The sequence below is a fragment of the Hibiscus syriacus genome, unplaced genomic scaffold (assembly GCF_006381635.1).
Source record: "Hibiscus syriacus cultivar Baekdansim isolate YM2019G1 unplaced genomic scaffold, ASM638163v2 tig00110437_pilon, whole genome shotgun sequence".
In the NCBI taxonomy this organism is placed as follows: Eukaryota; Viridiplantae; Streptophyta; class Magnoliopsida; order Malvales; family Malvaceae; genus Hibiscus; species Hibiscus syriacus.
The window spans coordinates 450,642-474,340 of record NW_024062737.1 but is presented as its reverse complement, the minus strand read 5'-3'; the positions used below and the strand labels follow the sequence as shown (position 1 = coordinate 474,340).

Genomic DNA, 23,699 nt, shown 5'->3' with positions numbered 1-23,699 from the left:
ACGATGATTTCTAGGACCAGGATGATTGAAACACGAATTTTGGATAGTCAAATTAGGATCAATAGGATTAGGATTAGAATTAGAATATGTGATGGATTTGGAGGTGGATTTGGTTGTCGGTGTGAACGACTAGATGAAGACCTAGCACGTTTAGGATTAGACATGGTGAAGGAAATCGGAATAGATTAAATAACCTGCAATTTTAAAAACAAATGTATGCAATTCAATTAATCCCAAAACTCAATTAAGTCCTCAATATTTCAAGGTTCTCTAAATCAATCCTAATGGGCAAGTTTTGAAAAAGTTTTGAAAAAAATATGGTTTTGAGAACAAATATGTATAGTTTTCATAACAACAACATAATTTAATCAAAACACAATGATTTGAAAAATAACATTTTTTTTTAATTTCGAAAATTTAAAATTTTTGGAAAATTTTGTGTTTTTGATGAAATTAGTTGTAACATCTAGTTTCTAATCACTAAACAATCAATGCCCGATCACTATTTCAACCTAGAACTAATTAAAACTAATCCTATGTTCAAAATCAATGAAATATAGAGTTTAGAAAAATTTACCTTGAAAGATGAAGATTGAGGGGATTTAGATGTTGTTTGCACGATTTTAATGATGATTGCAAGTTTAGGAGATGATATTTGAAGTGATTTTCGATTAAAATCAATGATTTGAGGCAAGAATAGAGATTTGAGCATTTGAGGGAGAGAAACAACGGAATAGGTTTTGGGGTTTTGGGTATTCTTGCCCGATTTTAAAAGAACCCCAAGGGGGTATCGTTCCCTGTGGGGGGAATCGGTTCCCCTTCAAAGGGGGAATCGGTTCCCTCATGGGGGGATCGATTCCCTCGCACCAAAATGCTAAAATCCGATTTTAAGCACATAAAATGCTAAATTAATTCTCTAGTGGTATAGGCAACTCATATATTGAAAAATAATTATGTTCAAACAATTAAATTAATCTTTAAACATTATTTGAACATAAAATTAATTTTCACTAAGAATCATAAACTCCCCCTAACTAATAGCAAATGCAATCAAAATTATTATTTATAAGCATTTTTCATTTATTTTAAAAGTGCCTAAAATTATTTTAAACACTAAGTGAAGATAGGTCAGTTACCCCTAATTCTCTCCTAAGTGTCCAAAATATTTCATTGTCTAAGGGTTTGTAAAGATATCCGCTAATTGATGCAAAGTATCAACATATTCTAGAACTACATCTTCCTTAGTGACATGGTCTCTAATGAAGTGAGTCTTATTCAATGTGCTTAGTTCTAGAGTGTTGGATGGGATTTTAGTGAGACAAATAGCACTAGTATTGTCACACTTGATAGGAATGGTACCTACTTCTTCCATAATCAAAAAGTTGTTGTTTCATCCATAAAACTTGTGCACAACAATACCAGCTGAAATGTATTCCGCTTCAGGTAGATAATGCAACAATTTGTTTCTTTGAAAACCAAGAATCAGCATATTTCCAAGGAATTGGCAAGTACGGAGGTGCTTTTCCTATCTAATTTGCATCCTCCATAATCTGCATCAGAAAAGGCATGCAAGCTAAAGTAGAGTCTCTAGGATACCAAAGTCCTAAACTAGGAGTGTCCTTAAGGTATCTAAAGATTCTTAACAGCTAGTAAATGTGATTCCTTAGGACATGATTGAAACCTAGCACACAAGCAAACACTAAACATAATATCCGGTCTACTTGCGTTTAGATAAAGCAATGAGCCAATCATGGATCTATATAATTTAACATCCACACATTTACCTCCTTCATCTAAGTCAAGCTTTGTTGAAGAGCTCATTGGGTGTTATGAGGTTCCCATTTTCCAGTCCAAACTTCTTGAGCATATCTTTGACGTACTTCGCTTGATTAATGAAGATGCCATCTTTTCTTTGCTTGATTTGGAGTCACAAGAAAAATGAGAGCTCCCCCATCATGCTCATCTCAAACTCACTTTGCATTAGCTTAGAAAATTCTTGGCAAAGAACATCATTAGTAGAACCAAATATTATATCATCAACATAAATTTGAACTACTAATAAATCTTTACCTTTATGCTTTAAAAACAATGTAGTGTCAACCTTTCCTTTTGAATTTGACAACTTTTTTCAATTAAAAAATTTGACAATCTTTCATACCAAGCTCTAGGAGCTTGTTTTAAACCATAAAGAGCTTTTGTCAATTTAAGAACATGATCTGGAAATTTTGAATCTTCAAAACCTGGAGGTTGTTCCACATACACTTCTTCTTTTTAAAACCATTTAAAAATGCACTTTAACATCCATTTGATATAATTTAAATTCATGAAAACATGCAAATGCTAATAACATTCTAATTGCTTCCATCCTAGCTACGGGAGCGTATGTTTCATCATAGTTTATGCCCTCTTCTTGAGTATACCTTGAGCAACAAGTCTAGCCTTGTCTTCTATATTACCACTCTCATCAAGTTTATTTCTAAAAACCCATCTAGTACCTACAGTAGATTTATTACTAGGCCTTTCAACTAATGTCCATACTTTACTTCTCTCAAATTGATTTAATTCTTCTTGCATAGCCATAATCCAATGTTCATCTTTTAATGCTTCTTTGATGTCTTAGGCTCTATGCATGAAATAAATGCAACATAATACAGATATTCTAAGAGAAGATCGAGTAGTACCCCTTTTGATGGATCACCTATAATTTCACCATCCTTGACATAGTTGTACTCTCTTGGAAAAGATATTTCCCTTTCTTCACTGGTTGGATTCTCGAGGGGATCATGAGTTTCCTCATCTTTTGTTTCTTCCTTTGATGATGATTCTCCAACATCATTATTTTCACAAAGTTCTTTTATTAAATACACGATAAGCTTTAGAATTTAAGGAATAACCCAGAAAAATTCCTTCATCACTTTTAGCATCAAATTTGCCAAGGTTTTCTTTACCGTTGTTTAAAACAAAACATTTACATCCAAAAGGATGAAAATAACTAATGTTAGGCTTTTTATTTTTGAGAATTTCATATGGAGTTTTCTTTAAAATTGGCCTAATCATTACTCGATTTACAACATAACAAGCGGTATTTGTGGTTTCCGCCCAAAAATATTTTGGCAAATTATTTTCACAAAGCATGGTTCTAGCCATTTATTCTAAAGTTCGATTTTTCCTCTCAACAACTCCATTTTGTTGAGGGGTTCTAGGTGCTGAAAAATTATGGCTAATACCATTAGAATTACAAAACTCAATAAATCCAAGATTTTCAAATTCAGTTCCATGATCACTTCTAACACTAGTGATAGAGTAACCTTTTCATTTTGGATTATTTTTGAAAATGTGATGAAATTTTCTAATGCTTCATCTTTAGTACTTAAGAATAGAACCCAAGTGTATCTAGAATAGTCATCTACCAAGACAAATGCATATTGTTTTCCTCCCAAGCTAGTAGTTATAGTTGGCCCAAAAATATCTAAATGGATCAATTGTAATACTCTACTAGTTGATACATCATTAATAGATTTAAAAGAAACTCGTTTTTGTTTTCCTTTAGCACAAGCATCACAGATTTTATCATTATCAAATTTAAGCTTAGGCAACCCTCTTACTAAGTCTCCTTGAATTAACCGTTGCAAAACACTCATACTAGCATGACCTAGTCTCCTATGCCATAACCAACTATCATGCTCATCCTTAGCAACTAGGCATAAATTAGTCATATCAATAGAATCTAAATGCACCATGTAAATGTTTCCTATTCTATGACCAACAAGCATAATTCGATTAGATGCAATGTCAATGACTTTACAACCATTAATTTCAAATAAGACATTGAATCCTTTATCGCATAATTGACTAATACTCAATAGATTATGCTTTAATCCATTCACATATAAAACATTCTTAATTTGTATGGAAGAGGTATTACATATTGTACCAATACCTTCAATGTGACCTTTTGAATTGTCTCCAAAAGTCACTTCTCCTCCATTTTTGGCGTTAAGCTAATGAACCGGCTTTTGTCTCCGGTCATATGTCTTGAGCATCACTATCAAGGTACCATGAATTTGAATTTGTTTCCCGTGCCTTGTAGCAATGCTCATTTCCCTACAAACATAGATTAATTTTTGATTTTTGGTACCCAAATTCTTTTGGGTCCATATTCATTAGTTTCCAAAATCCTAGTCCCCTTAGGTATCCATTTGTGTAGGATATTTTTATCTTTAGTAGTAATGAGTTCTTTAGGAACCCATACTTCTAATGATTTTTCCATTAGAGGTTCTTTGGGGACCTCTATGATTGTAGTTTCTAAAACTTTTTCTAACAAAGTTGGATTTTGAATTTCCACCTTTTTCAAAATGTTTGTTCCAACTTATCAAAAGAAGTTTTAAGATCATCAATTTTCTTTTGATGATCATCATTGATCTTTGAAAGTAAATTTTGCAAATCTAAATTTTTCTTTTCAAACTCTTCTAGTTTGATTTGCAAATCTTTGATTTTACTTTCAAGATCGTTGTTGGTTTTGGATATGAGTTTGTTTTTCATTTTTCAATTTTGAAACATCATTTTTATATTTTAAAAACAATTTCTCATAATCCGAAGCCAACCCATTGTACTCCTCAAATAACTCATCATAAGATAAATCATCAAATCGGATGAGTTAGAGGTTACCTTAGAATCTTCCCCGAATGCCATCAAGCACAAGTTTGCTACTTCTTGTTCATCTTCATCGGAACTTTCTTCATCGCTCCATGTAGCCACATGAGCCTTGTGCTTATTCTTTGATTGACCCTTTTTCTTCAATTGTGGGCAATCATATTTGACATGCCCCGACTTTTTGCATTCATAGCAAATGATTGGGTCCTTCTTTTGGTTCATTTTTGAGGCCTTCGTTTCGTTTGAATTTCTTCCTTGGTAAGGTCTCATCATTTTTCTGAACCGTTTGGCAAACAATGCCATTTCCTCGTCATCATCATCATTATTAGAATCACTCTCATCTTTTGTGGATTTGAGAGTAACCAATATTTTCTCTTCTCCTTTTCCTTTGGTGTCTCTTCAACTTTATCAAGGTCCACCTCATCTTCAAGCATCATCTCATGAGTGAGGAGTGAACCGATAAGTTCTTCAAGAGTTAAGGACGATAGGTCCTTAGACTCGATGATTGCCGTCTTCTTTGATTGCCATGATTTTGGGAGGGAGTAGACTAACTTCCTCACAAGCTTTTCATTTGAGATGATCTCTCCATATGATTTGAGACCATTGACAATCGTTGAAAATCTATCTGTCATAGCTTTGATGTCTTCATTTGGTTTCATCCTAAATTTTCATAGCTATGCGTTAGAATACTAATTTTTGATTTCTTTACCTCATCTGTACCTTCATGTGTGACTTGAAGCTTGTCCCATATTTCTTTGGCGGTTGTACACGATGAAACTTTTCCGTATTCATCTGGTCCAAGAGCACAAAAAATAATATGGATGGTTTTGGAGTTAAGCTGGAACATTCTTGTCTCTCCTTCACTCCACAACCTTGGATGAGTGAGAGGTTTGATGTATCCTTCTTCTACAGCATTCCATGCTCCCATGTCACTTGCTTGAATGAAGTACATCATTCTATTCTTCCAATAGGCATAGTTAGCTTCATTGAAGAAAGGAGGCTTGTTGACGGGCATCGAATCGAGACCGAAGTCGAAGTTTGAAGCGGAGGTCATTGATGACTTTAATAATCGATATAACTCTTCCCGAATCGACTCAAGAGGCGATTAAACCTTCAAATGAGTTAGGCTCTGATACCAATTGTTGAGTTAATCGATCGACGGAATCGGCCAAGAGGGGGTGAATTGGCAATTAAAAATTTCGTGGAAGCTCTTGCAGAAAAATTGAAAGTAATTGCACAACGATTTACAGTGGTTCGACTTTCTCAAACAAAGTCTACGTCCACTACCTTAGCTATCCACACTAAGGATTTTCCAACAAATTCACTAATTTGTTCTTTATTTTGAGGCCAAAGAGATAACCTTACAAAATCCCTCAAGAGTATACCCCAACTCTTGAGAACACTCTTTTTCCCAAAGAGAAGATTACAAATTTGCAAACTTACAAGAAAACCTCACAAGGTAAGATGTTTGCACAATTCTAGAACAAGAAAAGAACACTCAAAGATAATTACAAATGAGCACAAATGGTGTTCTTGAAAGTAAAATGAATATTGAAAGGAAAATTGGCTTGATTTGCACAAACTTGGTGTTTGATGCTTTCTCTCTTGTTTCTCTATGATTTCTTGTTGATCAAGGGCTTCAGAACTTGTTTAAATACACCTTGAATCTCTTCTGAACGTTGGGGATGATTAGTGAAGATCATATAACCGTTTTAGTGTGAAAACAATTAATAAAACAGTTTGGAGCGTGGGGGGAATCGGTACCCCCTATGGGGAATCGGTTCCCTAAGTGTAAAATTCAAATATTTCGACCGTTGAACAAGGGGGAATCGGTTCCCTCCGAGCATTCTGGAAATCTCAGAGCCAAACCATTCAGGGGGGAATCGGTACCCCCTTGGGGGGAAATCGGTTCCCTCTGAGCAATCTGGAATTTTTTGCTTTGAAATGGTTCGAAATACTTTGAAAGATTATTTTGAAATTGTTTTAAGATTAAAACTTGATTTTACACTTAAGTAAGGATTAAAAATGATTTTTGAAATATTTTGAGTAATGTTTTGATATTCGAATAATTATATCGAATATACTTAGAAAATCATTTTGGAAAATCTTAAAATTCATTTAACTTAATTTGTTATATCGAAATATAAAAATGTTTTCAACAACTACTCCAGGAGATGTTTGGTGCACCCTATTAAGAAGAAGTCAGACGTGTTTTCAACTTTAAAAAACTTCAAAGCGCGAGTGGAACTTGATTCTGGAAATAAGATCAAGTGTTTCAGAACAGATAATGGAGGAGAATACACAAGCGAAGAATTTGATGACTTTTACAAGAAAGAAGGCATCAAAAGATAGTTCACAGTGGCGAACACTCCTCAACAAAATGGAGTGGCAGAGCGGATGAACAGAACCTTGTTAGAAAGAACAAGAGCAATGTTGAGGGATGCAGGCCTAGAAAAATCATTCTGGGCAAAAGCAGTCAATACCGTCTGTTATTTGGTGAATCGAGCTCCATCAACTGCAATAGAGCTGAAGACACCAATGGAGATGTGCACTGATAAACCAACTGATTATTCAAACCTCCATGTATTTGGAAGTGTCATGTACGTGATGTACAACTCCCAAGAAATTTCAAAGCTGGATCCAAAATCCAGGAAATGCAAATTCTTGGGGGCGCTGAAAAAGTCAGAGACTACTCAAATACATGTGGAAAAAGAGTTTGAAGAAGGAGATTCTTCTGAAGCAGAACCAGCACATGATGAACAAGAACCAGAGAGTTTTGAAGCTCCAACAACTCGTCAATCAGATCGTGTGAGAAGACGTCCCAATTGGCACTCAAATTATGTTATAGAAGGTAATATTGCATACTGCCTTTTAACAGAGGACGGTGAGCCATCAACATACCAGGAGGTAATAAACAGCTCAGATGCTTCACTGTGGATGATGGCGATGCAAGAAGAAATCGAAGCCCTTCATAAAAATAATACATGGGACCTTGTGCCACTACCACAAGGAAGGAAGCTAATTGGTAACAAATGAGTTTTCAAAATCAAGTGAAATGGTGACGATCAAGTGGAGAGGTATCGTGCAAGACTGGTGGTCAAAGGATATGCTCAGAAAGAAGGTATTGATTTCAATGAAATTTTTTCTCCTATGGTTCGAATAACAATAGTTCGAGTAGTCTTGGCAATGTGTGCTACATTGAATTTACATTTGGAACAGCTAGATGTTAAAATAGCTTTTCTTCATGGAAATCTTGAAGAAGAGATTTATATGCTCCAGCCTGAAGGTTTTGAAGAAGACGAAAAGAAGAACTTGGTTTGCAGGTTGAACAAATCTCTGTACGGTCTAAAGCAGTCGCCGATGTGTTGGTATAAGAGATTTGATTCCTTCATTATGTGCCTTGGATACAACAGACTTAATGCAGACCCTTGTGCTTATTTCAAGAGGTCTGGTGATAACAATTTTGTTATATTGCTGTTGTATGTGGATGGCATGTTGGTTGCAGGACCCAACAAAGATCATATTGAAGAATTGAAGGCACAATTGGCTAGGGAATTTGAAATGAAGGACTTGGGATCAGCAAACAAGATTCTAGGGATGCAAATTCACCGAGACAGAAGTAATAGGAAGATTTGGCTTTCACAAAAGAATTATTTGAAGAAAATCTTATCACGATTTAGCATGCAATATTGTAAGCCAATTTCTATCCCTCTTCCTATTAACTTCAAATTATCCTCCAGTATGAGTCCTAGCAGTGAAGAAGAGAGGATGGAGATGTCTCGAGTACCGTATGCATCAGCAGTGGGAAGTTTAATGTTCGCTATGATATGCACAAGACCAGACATTGCACAAGCAGTGGGAGTGGTTAGTCGGTACATGGCGAATCCAAGCAAAGAGCATTAGAATATTGTAAAGAGGATCCTAAGATACATCAAAGGGACCTCAAATATTGCATTATGTTACGGAGGATCAAACTTACTAATCAATGGTATGTAGATTCTGACTATGCAGGGGATTTGGATAAAAACAAATCTACTACAGGATATGTGTTCAAAGTTGCTGGTGGAGCTGTAAGCTGGGTTTCAAAATTGCAGTCAGTTGTGGCTACGTCCACAACAGAGGCAGAATATGTAGCAGCTACACAAGCCAGTAAAGAAGCAATTTGGTTGAGGATGCTATTGGAGGAGCTTGGGCACAATCAAGAGTATGTTTCTCTGTTTTGTGACAGTCAAAGCGCCTTGCATCTAGCAAGGAATCCAACATTTCATTCAAGGACTAAGCACATACGAGTTCAGTACCATTTCATTCGTGAAAAGGTGGAAGAAGAAGGAACGTAGATATGCAGAAGATCCATACCAAGAAACATAGCAGATTTCATGACGAAGGCAATCAATGCTGATAAATTTACATGGTGTCGATCCTCCTGTGGCCTGTCAGAAACGTAAGCAACATGAAAGGTACAAGTTAGAAAGAATGGTGTGAAGATATTATTGTTCCAATCAAATCTTCAAGTGGGAGATTGTTGAAAATTGGCACACCAAATTGCATCAATTGTCAACATTATGGGTGGCAATTTGGTGGCATTAATGGGGTGGCAAAATTGGTCAAATTTGGCCACCAAATTGTTGAAAATTTTGGATGGTAAAACTATGAAATTAGTCATTGTAATTTAAGGTATTTACAAATGAGTCCTTAAAGCTTCAACTATAAATACCCTAGCTCATTTAGCTTCAAAACCATCCCAAAGCATTCTAGCTTTCTTCCAATACTAGAGAGAATTTATAGAGTTTCTTGAAAGTTGTTTTCTCCTTTTTATCAAGAGAGAATTATCATTGTTTTCTCCTTGGTAGATCGAGAGAGGTTGTAATTCCTATTTTTCTCGTAGTGAAATTCTTCTACCGTTGCCCGTGGTTTTTACCCTAAATTTTTAGGGGTTTTCCACGTAAATTTTGTCTCTTTTATCTTCATTTTTATTTTCTCAAATTATCAGTTACGATTTTGCTCTATCCGATAGCCGTCTTCCGCAACAAGAAATACGTATGCAAAACACGATGTTTTTTCGGGAGACGCACGGAAGATACGACGTCTTCCCGCATTAGCTTTTATGCTTGTCTTCTTCGTCTTTCCAACTTCTATCAATAGTATTTACTAGCTTTCATATTTTCTGCTCCAACAACGACCCATGTAAATTTACCTTCGACCAACTCAAGGACACCAACAACGGTATTATCATTTTTGCGCCGGAAGTTGGGAATTGTGTTTTCATGAAGACTTTCGGTAGTTAATACGTCTTTCTTAATCTATTGTAAAAGTCATCCTATTTAAGAAAATAAAATATTTGTTTAGACATTTTTTTTATTATTTGGTGATTTTGTCCACTTTCTGATGTTGGTTTGTTTTTATATACAAAGTAAGGACATCAACCGATAACGTTGGGGGTGTTTGGGGTTTGGTTATGAATAAACACGAAGGGAAAGTGCCGACAATTTTGGCTGATGGAAATCGTGCGTTTTTGTTGTCTTTAAGAAGAGAGTGATAGCAAGCAAAGCATTAATGTCTTTTGCTATTTCCAGCGGCGCGTTTTAAATGCTCATTGTGCATGTGCATATTCTTGGTGGGTCGATAGTGGAAATGAATTTTCTAGTTCCAATCTTTATTTGAACATAAAATGATATTTAATTGGTTCGCCTATTTATCATTAGCAAGTAACCAAACTTGTTATATGAATAATGAATGTATCATTATTATCACTGTTCATAATTATCGTTAATAAAAGTTAATATATGTTAAAATATTTTTCTTGCCCTAAAAATATTTTAAGATTATAAATTGAGAGACGTCGTAAAGATCATGCTTTTTTATGAATGGAGTTGTAATTGGTCGATTTTAATAGTGGGAAGACTATGTTTGACCAGTAGATTAACATAATTCAATTTCAATTTTCATACGACGATTGATAGTGATTGATCATAAAGTTTTAGTTTTTAATTCCGATTGAGATTTGAGGAGTTTAGAAGGTTTTTTAGAGTTTGAACCAATGTAAATAAAGATACGAGTAAGAGTAGTTTGATGATTTTTTTTATCAGAGAAATCATTAAATAACGATAGAAAGAAGAAACAATGACTACTAGTTTTTTTTAAGAATTTTAACGAGCCACGTCAGCTCTCGTTAATGGTTTAACGATCTCGTGCTCAATTTTTTTTTGTTAACGATCATGATCAAATGATTTTTTTTATTTCAATGATCAAATGTCACTATAGATATCGACCTTTTGCGGCATGTGTTCAAAAAAGACCGCTATAGATTTTGACCTATTGCGGCGTTTTTTGATCTCAAACGCCGCTAACTTAGTAGCGTAGGTATAGCCAGCGCTTCTTGCGGCATTTTTCCTATCGCCGTAAGTGATTTTAGCGTCGCTTAAAAATGTCGCTATAGGACTAAAAAGAAAGGCTAAAACTCAGATTTGCTGTAGTGTAGCTGTAGCATGGTGAGTTAATTCACATCTGCAATGGCTGAACTGGCAGACCTTTTCCATCCATTTTCCAGATACATGTTCTTCAATCTCGAATCTAAAACATCAAATATGCTACACTTTTATTGTTTTTCTCAGACAATAAGCAGTTGCTCCATACATTCTTACTTTCAATATATATTCTCTTGTTTTAGATTTTGCCTTGAACTCCAAGGAACTACATGACAAATGCATCAACAGACCAGTTTAATTTTTTAAAATATCTCATAAAAAGACAAGCAGGCTGGAATACACTTATCATTTTGATTGGTTCTCATGAAATCTCGGTTTTTTAATATAAATACATAAACAAACACATGATAGGATTTCATATCAGCTATATGTAGCTACGCTGATCAAACAGTCTGAATAATAAACAAAAGATCCTATATGAATTTAAGCATCGGAGCGAGCACTAGAACCAAAACTCGATATCTTTGACTTCCATATATTTTGTGTTGTTGTACTGTAGGATAATCTAATTTAAGGCTAATTAGTGATGGATTATAATCTAAAATATTGTTCAGTTTAACCTATAAAGATATACGTTTGATAATAATTTCCTTTTAGCTTCCATCTTGGCTGCTTGATCAGCTTGTCACAGTTAGACATGGACATATTCAATTATTCTCCTTTTTTTATCCTATTTTATTCTATCATTTTAATGATTCCTGTACTCAATGCAACAATCGTGCTTCAGTTTTGTTAACCTTGCTTTCACAAAAGGAAAAATTCAACGCTGTTTGATGATTCCTCCTTTCGTTTTCTTAACCTTTTGTATCATTTTCAATCTAGTCAGAGTTGGCCAAGTCCAATGTTTATGCTAAAATTTTCCCCTATTCAAATCCAAACAACAACTTTTAAATAATTTTAGTTCCCCAGCTAATGGTTTTCCAGGAAAACTCCAGTGAGCAGCACATTTAAGTCAACAAAACATTTTCTTCCATATTTGCAACCAATGTGAATGTTTCTCAAATCTATCTGAAACACCTTCAGTTTTCCCCCCATCTTCCTGTAATGGATCAGTTTCAGCTTGTTTCTTCGTGTTGTTATGTTTTTTCATGCCAAGTTCCATGCTCAACAAAGTTATTCGAGAAACTTGATACTGAAGTGTGATGAAATGATGAAACTGGCCCATCTTCAGCCGTTCTTTACACTTGCAATGGTGGAAAGCCATACTCTCAGACCTTTCTGATCTTCAAAGCTTATCCTCCGTATGACTAGATCTCAACCATCTCAAATCTTACATCTGCAGATCCATTGGAGCTTGCTCACATCAACAATATTTCACTTTCTACAATCTTCCCTGCAAACAAAGAGGTGATTGTCCCTGCGAATTGTTCTTGCTCGGTCAGTACTATCAGGCCAACACCTCTTACATCATGCCGAGTATGCATCTTGATTATTTTTCAATTGCAAACGAAACCTATCAAGGGTTGTCGACCTGCAAGTCGCTTGAAAAGGAGAATAGTGATTCAAGCTTGCAACCTGGTTCAGTTTTACAAGTACCACTTAGATGTGCTTGTCCCCAAGAAATAAAACTTTTATGATACTAAATATCTAATGACTTATGTGGTTGATTGGGGGAAAACATCTAAAATATCAGTAATAGATTCAACGCTAGCATGGAAAGCGTTGGTGATGCAAATGGAATTGATTTAGGTGAAGCAATTATTTTTCCCTTTACAACAATTCTTATTCCATTGTCAACCCAACCTTCAATAACTCAAACTATAATTCGCTCTCAACGGCGACCCTCTTCTTCACCCGTCACCCCTATAGGTGTGATCAAACCAAAGAAAAGATTCAATGTTTGGATCACAATCGGAGTTCCTTTGCTTGCCATTTTCCTTCTGCTGATGTTGGTGTTTTTATATCATAAGACGAAAACAAGGGAGGCTGCTGCAAAAGATTAGAGAAAGAAATGCGAGTTACCAAATAATGTTCTGGTTAGCAAAGATCAAAGATTGAAACTTTATGACTTCAAGGATGTAGAGGCAGCCACTGAAAATTCCAGCAACAAATACAAGATGGGTGCTTCTGTTTATCGAGGTGTTCTTGAAGGGAGAATTGCTGGCTATAAAACAAATGAGCAAAGCTGTAGATAAGGAGGTACGTTTGCTGCAGAAGATTAATCATTTCAATCTAATAAGCCTTCGCAGGTTTGTGAGCACTATGGTGTTTTCTACCTTGTTTATGAGTTCATGGAGAATGGCTTCGAAACAAGAGTTGCCAGAAATTTCAATATGGCATTATAGGATTCAGATGCTTTAGATGTTGCTAATGGGCTTCATTACCTTCACAACTTCACCACCCCACATATGTGCATAAAGATATTTGCAGTGATAATGTGCTGCTCGATCGAGATTTGAGGGCAAAGATTGCTAACTTCAGCCTTGCACGATCAGCTGAAAGAGAAGATAGCAGAAAATCATCGATGTGGAGTTCTCTGGGAACAAAGGGTTACAAGGCACCTGAATATGTTGAGTATGGCTTGGTGACACCTGAGATGGATTTATATGCCTTTGGGGTTGTTCTGCTGGAACTGATTACAGGAAAGGAAACTGTTTTTATGCAGGACGGAAAGGAAGTACTATTATCAGAAGCAATATTAACAATCATGGAAGGAGAAATGCACAAGCTGAACTTGATCTCTTAACCGATTCTAATCTCAAAGGACACCTCTGGATGGAACTAGCACGCCAGATGTTGAAACTGAGCATTGACTGCTTTGGCAGAAGAACCAGAAAGCAGACTGAGCATGGCTGAAGTAGTTTCATATCTGTTGAGGATTCAACTGGATGCACATCGATTGGAAGAACCATTTCCATCAGACTGGCGTTAAAAGCATAAGATAAAGACATATGAATATGTTCAGTAATGGGCATTTGAAATGTAACAATCATAATTCTTCTGTTAATTGTGTTAATATACAATGTTCCTGTTCCTTTTTTCATTAACATAAATAAAACATAGGGCAAGCACATTCGAACCCAAAAACCAAGCAAATTTGTGCATTAGATCAATCCTGAGAAATGTTTGCTGGCCTTATTTGCTGAGCCAGTCTTATCTATCAAATTTCATTTCAGAATTTGATTCAAAAAGTTGACATTTGCAAATTGCAATCCAGTTATAAAAAAGATAAAAATGTAGTTTTCTGAAAGACTGCAGGGAAAGGGAAAAAGGGTTGCCACAATAGTCTAAATTAAAACAGTTGTGACCATGTTGCTAAATTCTTTGCTTTGAAGAAGACAAACAACTCTATGCAGAGGCTGTAACACTATAAATAAATATTATAAACTCTGGTGAGATCTTCAGAGCTAACTGTCCAGACATGACCGCGTAATGCCAGTGGAAGGGCTGCATCAGCCTCCTCATACCTCTCTTCTACATTAACAGCCTCTTTTCGCTTGCCTTCTTGCCAAAGACTCTTCACAAGCAAGTTTTGTGGCAGCATCAGGCATTAAACTTGAATTTCTCATGTCTTCAAAAACCTTATATGCAAGTGCAGCTCTCTGACACTTGCAATAAGCTTGGATTAACAACTTGTACATATATCTGGTTCCATGCCATTCTGTCTAACCATCGAAATGAGTTGCTGAACAGTTTTGATATCTCCTTGTAATGCAAAGTGATATATCAACCCAGAAAATGTTTGGATATCTGGGCAAACACCACTTAAAATCATCTCATGAAGTACTTCCAGGGCATCTGAATTCCTACGAGACTTTGTTAATGCCCTCAAGAGAGAAGAATACAAAAGCATTAAATTGAACCTTGATATGTGACCACAAAGCGATCTATCATCACGGAAGACCTTCAAGGCGGCATCAGCATTCTTTGAAATGCCATAGAATTCAATTAGCAACCTGATGGTGCTGAAAGGCAATCTCATTTGCTCCCTCCTTACTTTATTTATAAGTTTATCTACTAATTCAACATTTCCATGGCGCGCCAGTAGAGTCATCATTCTTTGCACTGTGTAAATGTCATGAGTGAATCCTGGCTGAGAAGCTACCCAACAGAAGAAATTCCAAGCTGTCTCGGTTGAAATGAAATTCCTAAGAACTTTGCAAACCAACCTACTTGTCCACACAAATTTAGCATCCTCTAATATAGTTACTACTTCAGGATTCCATTGTTTTAAGGCATTTGCCAAAGCTTTTGGATCCAACCATGGTTTCAATTTTACCATATGAATGTCAACTCCATTCACATTATCATCCTCATCGTCATCCTCATCGTCATCTTCATATTCATCATTACCATTCTCACAAGAACTGACACTCTTGATCCTTCCATCAGGCAACATTTCTACAAGAAACTCATCGGCCTCGCCAGCAAACCCTGCCTCCTTCATTCGTTCCAAATACACACGCATTGCTCGTCCAGGAAGCTTCCCATCTTCCCTCATTTCTTTAAGCAAACTTTCCACCACATCAAACCGTTCTCCACCAACAAGCCCTTCAACCAAAATCAGAAACTGTTTCAAAGTCCTCTTGATTCTCATTGAAGGCAATAAGGTAAACACTTCCATAGCGGCATCCAACTTCCCTAACCTTACAAGTTGCTCTATCAAAATCGTATAAGTCCTGGAATTTGGAATCACCCCTTGATCAATCATACACCGGAAAGCCTTCACAGCCTCAAAATTCATACCCTTTTGAGCATAAAGCCCTATTACAATGTTATGAGCCTCAGCTGATAGACGATTTTCCTCACTCGTATACTCTTCCCATGTTTTCAAAACTTCTTGAAGATCCCCAGCAGTAGAATACCAAAACAAAAGGTTCATAAAACTGACTTTAACATTGTTAAGTTTTCCATCTTTAACGTCACCAATCAGGGCCTTGAGTTCCTCCTTTCGCTTGAACTTTGCAAGAACAGTTGCAAAAGCAAAAACGGTAATCTGGGAATGCTCAAAGTTTGGAACTTGCTTGAGAATTTCAAAGAAAGAAACAGCAGAGTCCGATGAAGGAGCAGAACGAAAAGCGTTAGCAACAACGAAGGAGTCAAGGAGGCGAGTTTGGAGAAGAGGGTTGAGTGAGTTTGGAGAGTTGGAACGGAGAGCGAGTCGGATTGAGTCAATGAGTTTGGCTCGTTGAAGGTAATGTGTGAGTTTATTGGCGAATGGCTCGCGTGCAAAGGAGCGAACTTGTTGGTTTAGAAGGCTAAACAAGTTTTTACAAGAAGATAATATTTTAAAATGCATTGCCATTTAATCAAAAAAAAATTGGGAAATAATCAACTAGCTAGCTTTGGATCACAGCTTTTCCGCTACGACAAAAATACAAACACTTGGTCTGCATGAGAGACTTTTAACAAAATCATCGCAAAAACGTTCCAAGGAGTCGTTGAAGTTCCAAGGAGTCGTTTTAAAACGTGTATTCAATAGCCGGGTCGAGCTTCAATACGGCCTTCTTTAAATTATTATGGGCCAGGAAAATGCTCAAAACCCAAAAGTCAGAGCTTTGCTTAATCTTCCAAAGACGCGCCTAGAGCTTAATCTTCCAAAAGGCAATGGCAGGAGTCTGGGTTGTTTGTTTGTTTTTCTCTGTGTCAAAATTCTTTACACATTCTTCAGAGCTGCTAAGAAATGGCTGGAAAAGCCCAGAAAATATAAATGTTGTTTAGGAAAAGAAAAGTAAAAAAGAAGAAGATGCGTACTTGGTAATATATATATATATATTACATGTATTTGTATTATTCTATTTCTTATAGTTTAATAGAATTCAAATACAGTGTAATAACTAGCTACATACTATGTGAGGAGAAAATTACAACAGTCGCAAATGAACATTTTTCACTTTTGCTTATTCAGTTCTATCATGTATTAGTTATGTACTTTTTTTCTTTTTAGTGTATAATATTTTAATAGACAGGAATCCGGTTCTCCAATGGGGTAAAAGAGAAAGACCGGTTATTGTCTGGTTTCGTGAATTAGAAAGGGAAGCTTCCTGTCATCCGAATATGATCGAGTGTTCTTTTAAGGCCGTACTTGTTCACTGCTTGATTACCTTGCCTGAATCCCTCTCCATAAGCCTTGGATGAATCCGATTCAATCTGGTGCTTAAAAAAGCCACCAAGTTTCTTCTCAAAATCAGAGCGCTTGCCTTTCTTTGATGATGTGGAAGATGATGATGATGATGATGGCGAAGAGGACGAAGATGAAGAGGATGAAGATGAAGCTGCATCACTTCCCGAAGCAGCATAGATCTCCGAGTCCAACCACATATGTGCCAAAACCTGACATATTCCTTCCTCAACTTCTGGACTCAGATTCGGATAACCTGTCGAAACTCCCGCTCAGTTAATAGTTCATACCATAACATTTAAAGAATTGCAATCATTGATCAGACTCGTAGAACAGATAAACACCTTTAAGCCTAAGCCAAGCATGCATCATCTCATGAGCCAGGATAGATCCTGTCAGCAGCCTGTATATAAAAAAAGTTTTTCCGTTTTTCCGCCAATTATATCAAAGGTAACAGTAACAGAAATGCAGCATGAAAGGAAACATGAAATAATACCTAGGAAGACCATACAAAATGAGAATAGCTGTAACTTCACATCGACGAATTAGCCTGTGAGGCTCAGTAATCATGTCAATAAACCGATAGCCTGCCCCAATCCTTGGCCTCCTCAAGACCTGGTAAGTTGAATCAAACAAACATGCAAATCTAGTTAAACATGAAGGCGTCTCGATAAAACTGAACTACTGGAGTTAAGAAGAACCCGAGAGGAAATCCGTACAGTGGTAACTGTCTGTTCTTCGGACAAGCAGAGTCCTCTAGTTTCTGGTAGGTGATGATGGCCCTGACCACAATTAAGATGTTATGTAAACAAGCCTAAGGTAATTTCCTCTTATAGATAAAACTTCCAATGCTTAAGCCTTACATTCTTTTCTCCCTCCATGGCCTCATTTAGAGCTTGCCTCTCAACAAGAAGTAGAGGAACCTGTTGTTCCACTTTCATATTTAATCCTTCATAAAATTCTTGGATTTCAAGGTAAAGAGGCTGGCATTCATGAGTGTCCATAATTGCGGAATCTAGGCACTCTAGGCACAGCTTGCGACCATCATCAAGTGATAAATATTTTGTATCAGCTGTCTGCAATCACAAGGGTTTATTAAAGATATACTTTTTGCACAACTACTAAAGATTTTCATTCCCTTCTCTACGTTCCATTTCTAAAAGAAAAAGGGAGCATTCTTTCGACTCACCTCCATTCTTTCACAACTACAACAGCGCGGAGTACCATCACGCTCATGTGAAGGACAGTACTTTTGCATCCAGTAGGGATGTGCCCTGTACTCAATGAGACCAGCTGTATTCGTTGGTATCTGTCAAAAGAAATGAGGTCAGATTACCATGGGGGAAATAACTCAATGTTCAACATGTTAATGCTTCAACTAGATAGCACAATGTCCTAAACTTCAAAAAATAAAACGGCCTCCGAAATATCTTGTATCTTCAAATTCCAAGAATAACACATGAATAGTGGATTAGTCATCGAGCAGCTGGCCATGCAGCAATCGACAATACATTTTAAGAACAGCTGATCAGAAGTTCCTGCAGATTCAGAAGCCTGTGATAAGTTGATAGGCATATTTAAAAGACAAAATAACCTCAGTGACCGAAAACGCCTTATAATATACGATTTTAACCAACTTTTTTTGGATTTGCCAAAATGATCAACAAAATCGCAACGCGAACTATAATTTTTCAACTCAGTTTCCAAATTCGCAACGCGATTTTGCGATAGTCCAAGTTCGCGTTGCGATAATCGAAGTTCGCGTTGCGATTTTCAAAATTCGTTGCGATAGTCCAAGTTCACGTTGCGATAGTCGAAGTTCGCGTTGCGATTTTCCAAACTCGTTGCAGTAGTCGAAGTTCGCGTTGCGATTTTCCAAATTCGTTGCGATAATCCAAGTTCACGTTGCGATAGTCGAAGTTCGCATTGCAATTTTCCAAATTCGTTACGATTTTCCAAAATCGCAACGACTAGTGGTATTGCATTTGTTTCTTAAAAAATTTTCTCTAAAAATATAGTATCCGCGCGGACGTGTCGAAGACACGTATTACCACGACCACGACAACGACCACAACGAGACGGCGGCAACGGCGATGCGCGAGAGTCCCCCTTGTTCTCTTCCACTCAACAAGGAAGTGGGAAATCCAAGCCTTAAATACTTATTCCCAATAGTGTTTCTAATACTATGTGGGATTGAACATTGCCAACAGTTGAGAATCTTTTACACTATCGCAACACATTCTTTATTGTTTCAAACTAAGATCTTACAAATGGCTTGGAAATCTTTTATACTATCGCAACACATTCTTTATTGTTTCAAACTCCACGTGAATTTAGAATAGTTAAAATGTAAACTTATTTTGGATTTTTCACTATCGCAACACTTTTTCACTATCGCAACAACACGTTTTTCAAACTCTCGCAACACATTTTAACTATCGCAACACATTTTTCAAAATCGCATTGCGAATCTGGAAATTCGCGTTGCGAATTTGGAAACTAAGTTGAAAAATTAGAGTTCGCGTTGCGATTTTGTTGGTCATTTTGGCAAATCCAAAAAAAAGTTTGTTAAAATCGTATATTATAAGGCATTTTCGGTCACTGAAGTTATTTTCTCTATTTAAAAATGCCACTTCAGAATAGTTAGCATATGCTGGAATTAGACTTGAATTGGGCGAAAGAAACCCGGCATTCCTGTTGATCTACCTCATCAACTTATTCAATATATTAATCACAATATTTGACGAAAAAAACCTAATCAACTAAACAAATCGTCTAGTTACCAATTAGAATTAGATGCAGAGCTAGTCAGCTAGACACTGATACCAGACAAAGAGATCAGATAAGAAAACCTACTTATGCAAAATAAATAAGGTTGATAAGATCATGAGATGGGTTTAGCACTTACAAATTTCCTGCAAACATCACATTTTGGATGCTGCTGCTCTTTATAGCAGGTTTTATGAAAAGGGCGATTCCCTGAGACTGAAAACTGTCACCAGAAAATAAACTTCAAGATTAGGCCATATACAACATACACGACTGTATACCAAGTACGGTACAAAGTAGGATACTGAATAGAAATCTATGTTTTAAAATTTCAATCTAAAAATAGGTAAATTAGATGACATATACACCTCGTAATCGTTAATTGGCTGGTTGCAAGCATGACAGCGGAAACATTCTGGATGCCAAACAGAACCCATGCAACTAAGGTATCGCCCATGACCAATCTCCGCATGGCAACCAGCACAGATTCTGCGAGCAGCGTCATTTTGTAAACTAGGTCAGGTTTCATATGGAACATGTGAATAGACGCCATCAATTTCAAGGAACACAACTATCATATTTATATATTTGCAATTTGCGCCTACAATTTAATAATGTTGTATGAGAAGTACTACACTAACAAGTAACAATTTATGAATATTTATATTGAACAGAGTACAAAACCCCACCCGGCAACCAAGAGTAAGACAATTTACTCATACGTTACCCATTTTATTCCAACAGAAAATCAAATTCCGCATTAAGTTCTCTAACAAGTGGAAAGTCGGAATCAACTGTGTGTGTTACTAGGTCTAATATTGATGTCAACGAGTAAGCTCTTAGCAGTTTTTACGACATTCTCAACAATGCATTTACTATAGATTAGCTTCCTTCTTCTACATCAGTCAATTTTAAAATCAATTAGTATTTAATGCAAAAAAAGTTAATTACAAGTAACTTACCTGTAACTAGCTGAAAAGAAGAATGGATAAGGTGAAAATAAACCCCCATGACCATAACGAGGCGGAGACTCCACATTCAAACTTTCTTGAATTGCCTTAGCAAGTTGTTCGTCTTCTTCCAATTGAACTTTATCATGACCTTCATCTTCCTCCGGTTGAACTTTGGCATATCGGTCATCCTCTTCCTCCACATGAGGTTTAGCATAGCTTTCCTCTTCCTTCTCCTCATGAGCTGCAGAATGTTTGTCATTCTCATCCTCTAGATGACCTTCATCGATTGATACATCATCGTCTGATTCCTCCTCTGGATCAGACTCATCTTCTACCAAGCAAACGGGAAACATGAGAGAAGAAAAATGAATAAATTTCATCTTTGTCAAAATCATCTACTCCAGAAAGGGGAAGTGCAACCATACCTATTACTTTCTTGCCTTTTTGATCTACTTCAGAAAGGGAGATGGCAATAGCACACTCAATTTCATCTTTATCAAAACCATCTGAACCTTCCTGCATCATAGTTTTCCAACAAAGATTCACATAATTAACACTAGAAAGAATCCTCATAGTATTGAATGAAACAGGATCATGCAGACTGAAGTCTATGAATCATAACATTACATGTATAGATAAATGTGTTACAATTAAATCTAATTAACATTATAAGAATCAATGATATCCGAACACAAGCAACCAGTGAATACTTATAAAGAGCATAGCAGTACCGCTGAACGGCGAGGCTCATCCCAAGTTCTATCAGTGTCGTATCTCCCATGATATCGCCCTTTATTACTTGAACCTTTAAGAATCTTGGTCAGCCAACCCATTTCTTGAAATGCTATTTGCTAACCAGCCGGCGGCAGTCTTTTGCCTGTAACACCGAATAATCCAATTAGGAAGGCAGAAACAATTTCAAAACCAAAAATTGAATTGCAATTATAACTAATCATTTGGGAATTTCTTTAAAAAAACATAATTAGAAAACAGTCACTGTTTATATAATGATGGATATTATTCTTGTGGGATATTTAGAGGAATTCCCACTTTGGGGGAGGCATCATCCCAACCGACTGTCAAGGCTATTGAATTGAATACTCAGAAAACTATTTTTAACATATAAATAGATAAGAGAGAAACCAGTCAATGACAGTACCAGTTTTGACCCTAATCATAAAACTCAAAACCATTGAAGAAATTGACTGGAGTACAACATGGATTTCCCAAATCCAATCCCATAAACTAAATTTCCCCCATGGATCAGAATCCAATTTCCCATAATTTCACACACATGTGGCTCTCGGTGGCGCCTTAAATTGCCTCACCTCATTTTTCATATCAATATGAAAGCATTCAAAACTACAGGAACCGATATTAAACGAGGAAAATCAAAATGATATCAAACAGTTGGCGATGATGGAATGAACAAAGAAAAGTTAAAAAAGAATGAAAGAGTAACCGGAGAAAGAGTGAAGAATATGCAGAAACAGCAGAATCTGATAAATTCCAGATCAGAAACAGCACGAAATTCACATGAATGCAAAGTCATCAAATTATAGGAGACAAAAGGATATTCCAAATAAGACCCTTAATTGCCATCATCCCAAAAAGAAAATAAATACTAACCCTTTTTTCTTACAGTGTCAAATAACTTATTCTTAGTGCAAGACAAGGCAGATAAAAAGAGAAAAGCAGGGAGATTGAATGAAAAAGGGACCTTGAATCCTAAGCAGGGAAAAAAAAGCCGGGTTGGGAAATTGAGAATTGTGATGAATTGTTGTATCAGTATATGATGTTATACAGTAAAAACAACAACAAAAAAGATTGGTTTTTTATGAAGAAGATGAAAGGAAGCAAAAGGGCATACATATGGGTTTGTTGAATTGTGGGTCCTTTATGCTATTTCCCATTTTCCACCACACTCCACTACACGTCAAAAACACATAACCTTTCTTCTTATTGAAAAAACATGAAAATGAGAGAGGGAAAGGGAAACAAGGGAAGGTAGGACTTACTTTCATGTTTCTTGATCTTCCCTTTTGCAGTTGTGTTGCAGTTAACTCTGTACTTTACTCTGGTTTATTTGTTGTCCCAGTTTGCCACCCCCTCTTTGTCACCCCACGTTTAGGTCACTGCACAATGAATGCCATTAAGTGGCAAAACAGTACAATCAACCCCTTTTTTTCTTAAAAAATAGTATATTAAATCCTACCTAATAAATTATTAATAAATAATCTCGCCAATAGGCAACAACTGTAGTTAAAGCTTAAATATCATACGCAAGGGTCGGTTTATAATGATTTTTTTATAATGATTTTTAGTTTTCTAGCTTGGAAAGATCTCCTTCACTTTTTCTTGTCTATAAAGGAAGCTTTAAAAGATATCAAAAGAGCAAACGCTTCATTAAAAAAAGAGAGAGTAAATACAATATGAAAGATTCATTATCCATGGAAACTTCATTAATGATACTCAATCATCAGTATATAACGAGTATATGAGCATGTGCATGCTTCAATTGTTTGCTCTTTTGCTTGCGTATCCAACATCATAACTGTGAAGTGCTTGTTCAGATTATGCTAAAGAAATAGTAATTATAGAAAAGAGCTCGTCATTGAATGCAAAACTTGTGGTATTGTTACTTCATTGGTTTGTTGTAGATTCTCGTTTGGTTTGCCTATAGACGTGTAACCTTCAGGTTGCTTTTTATTGAGGGCAGTTAACTAGGTGCTGATTGATGATGTTAATTTGAAGGTTGGTAACTTCAGCGATGAACCT

At 36.3% G+C, this 23,699-nt stretch overlaps 2 protein-coding genes and 1 pseudogene across 5 annotated transcripts; 1 reads left to right on the top strand and 2 right to left on the bottom strand.

Annotated features, from left to right (window-relative positions):
- The first annotated feature begins 11,902 nt into the window (after window positions 1-11,902).
- LOC120125731 lies at window positions 11,903-14,101 on the top strand (annotated as a pseudogene).
- Window positions 14,102-14,270: 169 nt separating this feature from the next.
- On the bottom strand, window positions 14,271-16,383 carry LOC120125730 (pentatricopeptide repeat-containing protein At5g66631-like). Its single transcript, XM_039144089.1, is given in 3 exon segments — window positions 14,271-14,608; window positions 14,610-14,724; window positions 14,727-16,383. Coding segments are annotated over 3 exon segments (1,935 nt in total). The 3' UTR covers window positions 14,271-14,445.
- A 627-nt stretch (window positions 16,384-17,010) lies between these two features.
- Window positions 17,011-22,951, bottom strand: LOC120125732 (protein DA1-related 1-like). 4 transcript variants are annotated; one of them, XM_039144093.1, is made up of 14 exons: window positions 22,936-22,951; window positions 22,384-22,558; window positions 21,653-21,798; window positions 21,347-21,437; window positions 21,156-21,252; window positions 20,931-21,119; window positions 20,337-20,457; window positions 20,108-20,191; window positions 18,389-18,508; window positions 18,063-18,275; window positions 17,919-17,981; window positions 17,696-17,814; window positions 17,544-17,602; window positions 17,011-17,455 (listed from the first exon to the last, which is right to left on the bottom strand). In XM_039144093.1, the coding sequence occupies exons 3-14, from the start codon at window positions 21,752-21,754 to the stop codon at window positions 17,106-17,108; spliced, it is 1,608 nt and encodes a 535-aa protein (XP_039000024.1). In that variant the 5' UTR covers window positions 21,755-21,798; window positions 22,384-22,558; window positions 22,936-22,951; the 3' UTR covers window positions 17,011-17,105. The 4 variants fall into 4 exon arrangements, with proteins under 4 accessions (XP_039000024.1, XP_039000021.1, XP_039000022.1 ...); XM_039144090.1 differs by having other exon boundaries at window positions 20,931-21,252; XM_039144091.1 differs by lacking the exon at window positions 22,936-22,951 and having other exon boundaries at window positions 20,931-21,252; window positions 22,384-22,559.
- Between the last annotated feature and the right edge of the window lie 748 nt (window positions 22,952-23,699).